The sequence below is a fragment of the Ranitomeya imitator genome, chromosome 8 (genome assembly GCF_032444005.1).
Source record: "Ranitomeya imitator isolate aRanImi1 chromosome 8, aRanImi1.pri, whole genome shotgun sequence".
Classification (NCBI taxonomy): domain Eukaryota; kingdom Metazoa; phylum Chordata; class Amphibia; order Anura; family Dendrobatidae; genus Ranitomeya; species Ranitomeya imitator.
The window spans coordinates 107,551,154-107,564,610 of NC_091289.1; the positions used below are offsets into that span (position 1 = coordinate 107,551,154).

The 13,457-nt window shown below is 44.4% G+C and overlaps 1 protein-coding gene across 4 annotated transcripts in view; it reads left to right on the top strand.

Annotated features, from left to right (window-relative positions):
- The window catches only part of C8H1orf21 (chromosome 8 C1orf21 homolog), a 228,163-nt gene that overhangs the window by 186,859 nt on the left and 27,847 nt on the right, over window positions 1-13,457 (top strand). For all 4 annotated transcript variants that reach the window (XM_069737262.1, XM_069737263.1, XM_069737264.1 and 1 more), the window contains one exon: window positions 8,190-8,284. In XM_069737262.1, coding sequence (XP_069593363.1) covers window positions 8,190-8,284 — 95 coding nt within the window. The remainder of the gene's footprint in view (window positions 1-8,189; window positions 8,285-13,457) is intronic.

A 13,457-nucleotide genomic window follows, 5' to 3' on the forward strand; every position in this document is an offset into this window, starting at 1 on the left:
ACCCTACAACCTGCACCAGTAACCATATTCCTCCACATCTCCTCCAGTCTCTCTCCCCAGCAGTCACTACCTGCCTATCTAAAATATTTAATCTCTCTTTCTTCCAGTATCTTTCCTCTTCATTCAAAGCATACCATCATAACCCCTTTACTTAAGAAACCATCCCTCGGCCAGAAATGGGCTGACAACTATAGTCCTGTCTCTCTAATCTTCCTTTTATCTCTAAAGTCCTGTAAAGCTTGGTCCATTCTCATGTAATCCACTATCTCTCTGATCACTCTCTTCTTGACCCTTTACAAACTGGTTTCTGCTCTTTACACTCTATTGAAACTGCCCTCACTAAAGTTTGTAAGGACCTGTTAACAGCAAAATCTAACGGTCCCTCTTCCAAGCTGATTTTCCTTGATCTGTCTGCAGCATTCAACACTGTGTATCACCAGCTCCTCTTCACTATGCTCCCCTCTATCGGTCTCAAGAACACCATTCTCTCCTAGTTTTCCTGCTACCTCTCTGACCGCTCACTGTATCTTTTGCTAGCTCTTACTCTTCTCCTCTTCCCCTTACTATCGGGTTTCCTCAAAGCTTCGTCCTAGGCCACCTACTTTTCTCTCTATACGCTGCCCCTATTGGACAAACCATCAGCAGATTTGGTTTCTAGTATCATTTCTATGTTGATGACACCCACCTATACACCTCTTCTCCTGACATCATTCCCACCTTAATATAAAATACCGGGGATTGTCTGTCCGCTGTTTCTAACATCATGTCCTCCCTCTATCTGAAACTGAATCTCTCCAAAACTCAACTTCTCATGTTTTCTCCCTCTACTTACATACAGTACCTATTCCCATCATTGCAATTGCATTGGGTGGTTCAACCATAACTCCCGAGCAGCACACTCACTGTCTTGTGGTTCTATTATTTGACACAGTACTTTCCTTTATTCTCTATATCCAATCATTCACTTGCTCATGCCACCTTCATCTTAAAAACATCTACAGAATCCAACCTTTTCTCACTTTGAAACTGTAAAAACATTTACTGTCGTTCTTATTCATTCTCGCCTGGAAACCTGCAACTCTCTTCTGATCAGCCTCCCTGTAACCAAACTTTCTCCCCTCCAATCCGTTGCCAAGGTGTGGTCGCGTATTTTGCGCATGTAATGTTGCGTATTTGATCCGTATGTAATCCGTAATGCGTATTTTACACGCAACATAAAAAATGGACATTTAACGGTTTTCTGGCCTGCAATTAATTTAAATAATCATCACCAAGCCTATTTAAGTCCTCTACAACAGGTGGGACCCTCCCATCTGGCAATTTAGTTGGTGGGCATCTCTTGGGTATGTTGGTCTTACCTTAAAACCATGTCTGACCTACTGTCTTTCACCCCAACTTAGTGGGTGTTCTTTCACTGGGTCTTGTTGCGTCGATTTGGGCAGCCATATCCCGTGATTGTGGATCCGCGAAGGAGGAGACAAAGATTGTGGGTGCATTCTCTTTTGACCCGACGCCTCACTAAAGGCCATTTTGAGAGGCTCTATACAGCTCTAAGGGCACATCCTGACAAGTTCTATCTGTACTGTCGCATGACCATCAGAACCTTTGATATATTGTTGGAGATATTACGTCCAGGTATCACCTATCAGGACACAAGGATGCGCAAAGCCATATCCGCAGAGGAGCGTCTTCTCCTTACCTTACGGTATGTATTCAATGTCCTCACATACTGTATGTTGATGATTTTTTTTTATGTGTTGTGTTCTAGCATGTTTTTTCAAGTATATGTGTACATTAGGGCACAAGCAGATCCAAAAAAGTGTGTTTGTTATACAGTTATATGAAAAAGTTTGGGCATCCCTATTAATCTTATGCTTAATGTTTTATAAAAATTGTTTTTTTGCAACAGCTATTTCAGTTTCATATATCTAATAACTGTCAGACACAGTAATGTTTCTGCCTTGAAATGAGGTTTATTGTACGAACAGAAAATGTGCAATCTGCATTTAAACAAAATTTGACAGGTGCATAAGTATGGGCACCCTTATCATTTTCTTGTTTTAAATACTCCTACCTACTTTTTACTGACTTACTAAAGCACTTTTTTTGGCTTTCTAACCTCATTAAGCTTTGAACTTCATAGCCAGGTGTATGCAATCATGAGAAAAGCTACTTAAAGTGGCCACTTGCAAGTTGTTCTCCTGTTTGAATCTCCTCTGAAGAGTGGCATCATGGGCTCCTCAAAACAACTGTCTAATGATCTGAAAACAAAGATTATTCAACATAGTTGTTCAGGGGAAGGATACAAAAAGCTGTCTCAGAGATTTAACCTGTCAATTTCCACTGTGAGGAACACAGTAAGGAAATGGAAGAACACAGGTACAGTTCTTGTTAAGGCCAGAAGTGGCAGGCCAAGAAAAACATCAGAAAGGCAGAGAAGAAGAATGGTGAGATCAGTCAAGGACAATCCTCAGACCACCTCCAGAGAGCTGCAGCATCAACTTGCTGCAGATGGTGTCACTGTGCATTGGTCAATTATACAACGCACTTTGCACAAGGAGAAGCTGTATGGGAGAGTGATGCGAAAGAAGCCGTTTCTGCAAGCACGTCACAAACCGAGTCGGCTGAGGTATGCAAAAGCACATTTGTAGAAGCCAATTTCTTTTTGGAAGAAGGCCCTGTGGACTGATGAAACCAAGATTGAGTTGTTTGGTCATACAAAAAGGCGTTATGCATGGCGGCCAAAAAACACAGCATTCCAAGAAAAACACTTGCTACCCACAGTAAAATTTGGTGGAGGTTTCATCATGCTTTGGGGCTGTGTGGCCAATGCCGGCACCGGGAATCTTGTTAAAGTTGATGGACGCATGGATTCCTCTCAGTATCAGCAGATTCTTGACAACAATGTTCACGAATCAGTGACAAAGTTGAAGTTACACAGGGGATGGATCTTTCAGCAAGACAATGATCCGAAACACCGCTCCAAATCTACTCAGGCATTCATGCAGAGGAACAATTACACTGTTCTGGAATGGCCATCCCAGTCCCCAGACCTGAATATCATTGAACATCTGTGGGATCATTTGAAGAGGGCTGTCCATGCTCGGCAACCATCAAACTTAACTGAACTGGAATTGTTTTGTAAACAGGAATGGTCAAAAACACCTTTATCCAGGATCCAGAAACTCATTAAAAGCGACTAGCGGCTGTTATTTTTGCAAAAGGAGGATCTACTAAATATTAATGTCACTTTTCTGGTGGGGTGCCCATACTTATGCACCTGTCAAATTTTGTTTGAATGCAGATTGCACATTTTCTGTTATTACTGTGTCCATCAGTTATTAGATACCGTATATACTCGAGTATAAGCCGAGATTTTCAGCCCAAATTTTTGGGCTGAAAGTGCCCCCCTCGGCTTATACTCGAGTCACGGTAGCGGTGGGGTCGGCAGGTGAGGGGCTGAGGGCGCTGGGGTATACTTACCTAGTCTCAGCGATCCTCGCGCTGTCCCTGCCGTCCCACGGGCTTCGGCGCTGCAGTTTCTTCCTCTCTTCAGCGGTCACGTGGGACCGCTCATTACAGAAATGAATAAGCGGCTCCACCTCCCATAGGGGCGGAGCCGCTTATTCATTTCTCTAATCAGCGGTGCCGGTGACCGCTGATAGAGAAAGAAGCTGCGGCACCGAAGACAGGAGGGGACAGCGCGAGGATCGCCAGGACTAGGTGAGTATGTTATATTCACCTGTCCTCGTTCCAGCCGCCGGGCGTCGCTCCATCTTCCCGGCCGGCGCCTCCATCTTCCCGGCGTCTGCGCTCTCTGACTGTTCAGGCAGAGGGCGCGATGACGCATATAGTGTGCGCGGCGCCCTCTGCCTGATCAGTCAGAGCAGAGACGCCGGGAAGATGGAGGCGCCGGAACGAGACGCCGGGAGCTGCAATCAAGGGAGGTGAGTATGTGTTTTTTTTTCTTTATTGCGGCAGCGGCGGCACAAATTTATGTGGAACATCTATGGGGCACAGTGAACGGTGCAGAGCACCGTATATGGCACAGCACAGCTATGGGGTACAGTGAACGGTGCAGAGCACCGTATATGGCACAGCACAGCTATGGGGTACAGTGAACGGTGCAGAGCACCGTATATGGCACAGCACAGCTATGGGGCACAGTGAACGGTGCAGAGCACCGTATATGGCACAGCACAGCTATGGGGTACAGTGAACGGTGCAGAGCACCGTATATGGCACAGCGCAGCTATGGGGCACAGTGAACGGTGCAGAGCACCGTATATGGCACAGCACAGCTATGGGGCACAGTGAACGGTGCAGAGCACCGTATATGGCACAGCACAGCTATGGGGCACAGTGAACGGTGCAGAGCACCGTATATGGCACAGCACAGCTATGGGGTACAGTGAACGGTGCAGAGCACCGTATATGGCACAGCACAGCTATGGGGTACAGTGAACGGTGCAGAGCACCGTATATGGCACAGCACAGCTATGGGGCACAGTGAACGGTGCAGAGCACCGTATATGGCACAGCACAGCTATGGGGTACAGTGAACGGTGCAGAGCACCGTATATGGCACAGCACAGCTATGGGGCACAGTGAACAGTGCAGAGCACCGTATATGGCACAGCACAGCTATGGGGCACAGTGAACGGTGCAGAGCACCGTATATGGCACAGCACAGCTATGGGGCACAGTGAACGGTGCAGAGCACCGTATATGGCACAGCACAGCTATGTATGGGGCACAGTGAACGGTGCAGAGCACCGTATATGGCACAGCACAGCTATGGGGCACAGTGAACGGTGCAGAGCACCGTATATGGCACAGCTATGGGGCACAGTGAACGGTGCAGAGCACCGTATATGGCACAGCACAGCTATGGGGCACAGTGAACGGTGCAGAGCACCGTATATGGCACATCTATGGGGCACAATGAACGGTGCAGAGCACCGTATATGGCACAGCTAGGGGGCACAATGAACGGTGCAGAGCACTATATGGTTCACACCTATGGGGAAATATGAACGGTGCAGAGCACTATATGGCACAGCTATGGGGAAATAATGATCTATTTTTATTTTTGAAATTCACCGGTAAATGCTGCATTTCCACCCTAGGCTTATACTCGAGTCAATAAGTTTTCCCAGTTTTTTGTGGCAAAATTAGGGGGGTCGGCTTATACTCGGGTCGGCTTATACTCGAGTATATACGGTATATGAAACTGAAATAGCTGTTGCAAAAATTTTGTATTTATTTTAATATTTTTATAAAACATTAAGCTTAAGATTAATAGGGGTGCCCAAACTTTTTCATATAACTGAACCTCAGGGTCCTGCTCAGGTGGCATTTGTTGGGCCAATTATCCTTCACCCTGTGTGGATACTGTGTGGGCCGGAGGAATATTCAGGATTTGATCATGTGGGCCAGTTGTGTATTGGCCATAAGGAATCTGACTGTAGCCCTCATGTTGTTGAAAATATGGCCTTGCCTCATATCCACCCCCAATATGGCCATGTCGTGCAAACCCAGGTTGGGACCAGCTTCCTGCACTGGGTCTGGACAAGAGGCCATATTGGGAAGGCTGATGGTAGTCTGAGTCTGGCATATGGTACTGAGGTTGCCATGGTGGGTTTTGTGTGGGTAGGGGTTGAGGTGTAGGCTCACGTGGAGGAGGTGCTTCAAATCCCTGTTAAGCATGCACCTGTTGAGATCTTGGCAGTCGCAGGACGTTACGTGATGACAGCTGCCATCTCTCAATAAACTCCATCAGCTCATATGGGTAATTTGGGGGGTGCATGCATCAATAAAGATTTGAGTGCACCCTCTCACACGTAGCCTCACCTCACGGGCTAGGGGATGTAAGTACTGGGCCAGGCTCCTCGTATAGGCCTCCTCTCCCTCATCCACAGTAACCCTTGCCAGATAGTTCATGACCCCAGCATCCACATTCCTCCTACTTTGGAGGAGCTCTCTCCTTTGGCGAGAACGCCGTGACATCACAGCAGCCTGTGGTGAGGTCTCCAGGGGAACAGTTGGGCTGCTGCTGTTGCCGGGATCATCCTGGCTTGCTTGTGCTGCTGCTGCTGTTGGTGGTGGGGCCTCATCTTGGCCAGGTGTAGCTGGAGCTGGATGCCCAGATGACGAGGATCCTGGAGGGATGGAGCATGACAGATGAGAAGATGGGCCAGCCACCTCTTCTCCTTCCCCAACTGAGTCTATGACCACCTCAGAATTGGATCCTGTCTCCCTCTCTGTGAGGTTAGACTGTTCTGTTATGAAAGTATGTTGGAGAAAAAAATAAATAAATGTCTGACCATTCTAAACATATGTGTATAATGTGCTGTGATGTTTGTACTTACGGTCTGAGATCCATATTGGGATTCAAAAAGGTCAGTCTATCAAAATATATATATTTTTTCTTTTTAGGTGGTGCACTTGACCCACTCCTGTCCCACGGCTGCTTCTCCCTCCTGTACTGATCGCGGATGCTCCGTCATCGTTTCATTACATCATCCACTGCAACAAAAGAGAGTAAAATAATGTATTACGCCATGATGCACAGTGGTCACACAAGGTGTAATTGACTACACAGATTATAGTGTAGCCTAGAAAGCTGCATTTGTTTAATATCAATTTTGTATTTTTTAAACAACAAAAATGAACATCAGAGAATGTAAGGCCACAAGGACAGAGTCCTCTCCCCTCTATCCCAGTATGTCTTTTTTCAGTTGTACACTGTAAGGGACATCTATAATAACCCTGTATGTAACCCGTTTCTCATATACAGCACCATGGAATTAATGTTGTTCTAGAAATTAATATATGCAATACCTAAAAATAATTATAAAATGACTTAAAAGGAGTTGGGTACTGCTGAGTCACATAAAGTTCAATGTAGAAACATGAGTGTACTTACTTATTTGCCACTGTACCTCACGTGGCCGCTGATCATAATTTGGGAATAGGGACCCACACACACTCCTCCATGCTGCCTCTTTTTGGGCCCTGTTGGCATCGTTGGGATCTCTCTGGTCCCAAATTTTGGGCCTTTCCTGGACCAATATGATAACATTTATGATGGCGGCCATGCTGATTCAGACTCCCTGGAGGCGTGCGGCAGACTTTCGGGATCTGTGTCTGGCTTTTTCAGCTAATTAGCATGTCTCAGCTTCCCGATTGAGGCCTTGGGACATTTCCTGGCACCTGCCAGAGTCTAGCGTATTTCTCGCAAGTCACACGCATGGTCCGTATGCATTCCGTATTTTGCGCGCCCCCATAGACTTGCATTGGCGTATTTTTCGTGCAATACGCTGACAAACGCAGCATGCTGCGATTTTCTACGCCCGTAGAATACCGTATATTATGGATGCGTAATATACGGCAGATAGGAGCTGCCCCATAGAGAATCATTGGGCCGTTTGCAATGCGTATTTTCTGGACATATTTTCTGCGCTCATACGTCCGTAAAACCCGCTGGTGTGACACCGGCCTTATGGTTACAAACGTCTGGGGGGGTGACAGGTTCCCTTTAAGCCCGATGTCGGTAAGGGGTTAAAAAATTCTGTGGAAGCATGATTGAAAAGCAATGTCTGTCTTTCATTTATTATTACTTTTGTCAGATTCAAGTTATTTCTGTGACCATTGTGGGATTGTCTGTCATTAAACGACCGGTACCAACAATTTTGACCACGTGTGTACATATGCGTACGAGGAGCAAAATGACATGCCAAAAGAAAACTGGATAAATAATACATTACAAATCCGAATGATGGCATAGTAATACTATGGCAGCCCAGATATAAGGTTTGCCCACCAAACACACACAACACGCATTTTTCAAAAGTTCCTGAAGAAGCATGTGGTGTTTTTTTGTTTTTAGCAGGGTTATGGATTTTTTAATATCAATAATAGCAGAATGCGGCACGACTTTTCCACCAAATATCCCCGTGCTCCAATGGAAACCTGACAGGACCCATCAATTGAATCTCTTCAAAACATCTTTGATGTCTCTGATATGAAGACATGATATGCGAGAGCTCAGTTTAGCTTAAAATCAGTGAAAAAATATTTCAAGAATTTACAAAGCAATTTAACACTTTCCACGCAGTGTCTAGATGATAACTCCGTGTTCCAATGTTTAGAGAACCAAACTAATTATTGCTCGTTTATCTTAACAGATGAATACAGGATCAAACCAGTTGAAGAAGTCAAGTACATGAAAAATGGAGAAGAGGAAGAGCAGAAAATTGTGCAAAAGAACCAAGAAAATTTGGTAGACATTTATTGATAATTTATCCGTATTTATTGTTGGTTGTCCATTAATTGTTATCCGCCTGCATCATTTCTAATATAAGCATGATGTTCTCTCTGAACGTTTGTTTAACCCCTTCCTATCACGGACAATTTCTGTTTTTGCGTTTTAATTTTTTCCTCCTCTTCTTCCAAGATTCATAACTTTATTTGCTTGTCAACATGGACATATAGGGCTTGTTTTTTACAGGACAACTTGTACTTTTGAACGACACCATTCATGTTACCACGAAGTGGACTGGAAAACGGGAAAAAAAATTTCATGTGCGGTGATATTATGAAAAAAATGCAATTCAGACATTGTTTTTTGGGGAGTGTTTTTATGGCATACATTGTATAGTAAACATGACCAGGCAATATAATATTTCTCATTTCTGCAATTATGGCGATGCCAGATGTATCCAGATTTGTATTATTTTAGTGGTCAAAAAAAAAAATGGAAATTTGTAAAAAAAAAAAAAAAAAGTGTTTTTATTTATTTTTTGTTATTTACCAATCTGGTGAATTATTTTTACATTTTTATAGATCAGATTTGAAAGGAGCTCTATGATGACAGGCATGAAAGTCTTCAACAGACCCCCGCCTGTCATGGCAACCCATCGCTGCTGACGGGCACATAGCATAACGCACCGGCTCACTGCCAAAGTCAGAGATAGACCGTGACATTTAACAGGCTCACAGTTGTGCTCTGCTTCTCTTGTGGCTGTTAGAAGCAGGTCCTGCCTGTATGTCACAGCCATTATCTGCCACCTATGGCGCACGTTCACCAACATACTACTGCACAAATGGCAGGATAATTAATGTGCTGTTTGGCTGCCAGGAATCCTGAAGGAATACATTGGACACACTGTTTGCATATGGGTAATTCCTAGCAGCATATTACAGTGACAGCTGGGTTTTAAGTTGTCATAATGGAACACTAACTTCTGTATAGGTAAAGTTTGTACATGTGCTTAGGGGCTATGGGGTCTTTACTCTTTATTCATGCATTACATCTGTAGGGTTCTTGCAGTTTTCTGCCTCCACATACTCCATTTCTAATGTTGTTTCCTATTGAAAACGGCTCTACCTCCATCCATGCTCAACCCTTGTACGTTTCAGTGGAGTCTGAAGCATTTTTCTTTTATAAGATAAATTGCCAAGTTTATTTCTAGGTACCTTATTGATTTATGGAAAAAGTATGTACAGATTCATTTTGCCAGGGGCGAGGGGTCAGGTGATGTATTTGTACATGCTGCTTAGTATGTTTGGATATCTCTGCTTTGCCCTTTACTGATTTTTCAATACCTGCCAAGAATTAGACTTTGAGGCCAAGAAAGCTTTATACTGGGAGATGTTGTGTTAGATCCAGCAGCATTGGTCAGAAAATAAGGATGGACGGCATGTATACCCCACATTGTGACCGGCACGAGCTCTTACATTTTGTCTGGGTTTTACGTGGCATTTGCACAATGTGTCAGAGATAAATGCGGTGTTTGAGAAACCTTTCTACAGACTGAGTGATGACAGCAGCTCCAGCACGTCTGTCACATCAGGATGAGCATTATGACAAGTTGTATTTATAAGACAATATTTGATGTGTGATGCTGGGTGGGTTTCCGAGGACACACTTTGTCACATTATTTGAGCTACTAACAGAATGTAAATCAGTGATAAGATAAAATGGAGAAATTATAACATCTGTGATGCTGCAAATGGAGGTGAAGATACTCCTTTTCATCCTCTTCCTTGCTCATAACCACTTTGGTCTCAATCCATTAAGAGTGGCGTTTTGTGTAGAAGTCATAAAGAAGGCAGCGTTGGAGTAAGATGCTCCTAATTCTTTATTAGACCTGCACCTCTTAATTAATTTGACTCATTTAACAACTGCTGTGTGCTTTCTCCAGAAATGTTACTACAACTAGGGACTGGCAAAATAAGGAGGAATTTGTCAGGAGAGCATTGCCATACCTTGTCCCACCCGAGCACAGCCCACTTTGGAGAAGCTGGCAGAAAATGGAGTAAACACAAAGCAAACTAATGTATCCAGCCATATCGGATTAAAACTTCACTGTTTTATTGTAACAGCTTAGAAAGAATCAGGTACATTACAAGGATGGCATCAAGGATTCAACCAATGCATTTCAGACATGGCAGTGTCCTTAATCATGGTATAATTTCAGTGTTACAAACGTGACTTAAATAGAGAAACCATCTAAAACACACCCAATGAAAGAAAGAAAGAGAGAAAGAAAGAAAGAAAGAAAGAAGGTATTTTTAGACTGTTGACAATGGAATGGATAAACTACACCTGAAATCATTAAAGGATTATTTGTAAGTTTAAAGGGAACCTGTCACTTCCCCCAGACGTTTGTAACTAAAAGAGCCACCTTGTGCTGCACTAATGCTGTATTCTGACAAGGTGACTCTTTTAGTTCGGGTCCCTGGCACTGTTGCAATAATCGCTTTTGAAGTTTGTCCCTCATGCCTGTGAAATCGCCAGGGAGGCAGGTCTTTCCCGGCTAATCCAAATGCCTCCCAGCCATCAATCATGGCCTCTGCGCATCGGGCACCACCTCCTCTCCTTCATTAGCATCCCCGGCGCCTGCGCTGTAAGTTCGAAGGGCAGTGAAACTGCACATGCCCGAAAAAAAAATGACAGCGCAGGCGCCGGGGACGATAATGAAGGAAGAGTAGGCGGTGCCCATCGCGCAGAGGCACTGAGTGACGGCTGGGAGGCGTTTGGATTAGCCAGGAAAGACCTGCCTCCCTGGCAATTTTACAGGTATGAGGGACAAACTTCAAAAGCGATTATTGCAGCAGTGCCAGGGACCCGAACTAAAAGAGCCACCTTGCCAGAATGCATCATTAGAATCCGTCCTTTCCTCAACCATCAATCTACTAAAATGCTTGTGCACGCCCTCATCATCTCCCGCCTTGACTACTGCAACATCCTTTTCTGCGGCCTCCCTGCTAACACCCTTGCACCTCTCCAGTCCATCCTTAACTCTGCTGCCCGACTAATTCATCTCTCTCCTCGCTACTCCTCTGCTTCCCCCCTCTGCAAATCTCTTCACTGGCTCCCATTCCCTCAGTGTATCCAGTTCAAATTACTAATACTATATATAATAAAACCTGGCACTCAACTTAGTATCTGGAGATATATTTTATTGTCAGCAACAAAACGTTTCGGTCCCAAAAACTGGACCTTCATCAGTCACCGCTAGTCAGACTGGACACCGCGTCGATTACGCCATCCCTGCATGGGTGCTGCCCATACAGCTGTACACAGACCATTACCCTGCATCTTTATGGAAACTAACTATCGTCTGCCCACACGGGCACATCTCTTCTAAAAACTCTGCATAGCACGTGACTCATGAAGGTCCAGTTTTTCCGAAACGTTTTGTTGCTGACAATAAAATATATCTCCAGATACTAAGTTGAGTGCAAGGTTTTATTATATATGGTTATGGTGTTGGAACCTACCTGAGCACCACTAATTTACAGGCAGTGCACAAGTTTATAAATCAAATTACTAATACTGACCTACAAAGCCATCCATAACCTGTCTCCTCCATATTTCTGAACTAATCTCCAGATATCTTCCCTCACGTAATCTCTGGTCCTCCCAAGACCTCCTTCTCTCCTTCACACTTATTCGCTCCTCATCTAATCGGCTCCAAGACTTCTTCCAAATATCCCCCATCCTCTGGAATTCTCTGCCCCAAAACTTCCGACTATCAACCACATTCGGATCCTTCAGATGGAACCTGAAAACCCATCTTTTTAGGAAAGCCTACAGCCTGCACTGACCCTGCAGCCGCCTCACCACTACTGAAGCTACCGTCTCACCAACACCGGAGCTCCTGCACCCCTCAATCTATTGTCTCCTTCCCCATAATCCTGTAGAATGGAAGCCCACAAGGGCAGGGTCCTCGCCCCTCTGTATCAGTCTGTCATTGTTAGTTTGTTTACTGTAAGTGATATCTGTAACTTGTATGTAACCCCTTCTCATGTACAGCACCATAGAATCAATGGTGCTATATAAATAAATAATAATAATAAATAAATAATAATAATAATAAAGTGACAGACGTGACAGTCTGGAGACACCGTGGAGAGCGATCTGCTGCCTGCAACATCCTTCAGCATAACCGGTTTGGCAGTGGGTCAGTAATGGTGTGGGGTGGCATTTCTTTGGAGGGCAGCACAGCCAGAGGTAGCCTGACTGCCATTAGGTACCGAGTTGAGATGCTCAGACCCCTTGTGAGACCATATGCTGGTGTGGTTGGCTCTGGATTCCTCCTAATGCAGGACAATGCCAGACCTCATGTGGCTGGAGTGTGTCAGCAGTTCCTGCAAGATGAAGGCATTGAAGCTATGGACTGGCCCACCCGTTCCTCACACCTGAATCTGATTGAACACATCTGGGACATAATGTCTCGCACCATCCACCGTCACGTTGCACCACAGACTGTCCAGGAGTTGACAGATGCTTTAGTCCAAGTCTGGGAGGAGATCCCTCAGGAGACCATCTGCCACCTCATCAGGAGCATGCCCAGGCATTGTAGGGAGGTCATACAGGCACATGGAGGCCACACACACTACTGAGCATCATTTCCTTGTCTTGAAACATTTCCACTGAAGTTGGATCAGCCTGTAACTTCATTTTCCACTTTGATTTTGAGCATCATTCCAACTCCAGACCTCCGTGGGATATTAGTTGTGATTTACGTTGATCATTTTTAGGTTTTATTGCTCTCAACACATTCCACTATGTAATGAATAAAGATTTACAATTGGATTATTTCATTCAGTGATATCTAAGATGTAGGATTTTAGTGTCCCCTTTATTTTTTTGAGCAGTGTACTATGTGGAGGGTTTTCTCTTGTGACAGTAACTGTCAGTTTCTCTCTTCATGCACAAGATGGCGCTGTAGTCATGATATATGGACCAGTCAGTGTTCACAATGTCTCATTTTGGATATTAAGTAACATTTATAAAGTGTGGGCAAATTTGGAGACATTAAAAAATGGACTGTAATGTAATGCATGCAAATTGTTGATGTACATGTGAACAGAGCTATATTTTACAGGGTATATTTATTGTGGAAATTGCTAGACTTATAGAAAACATACACAGATGCTGGCAC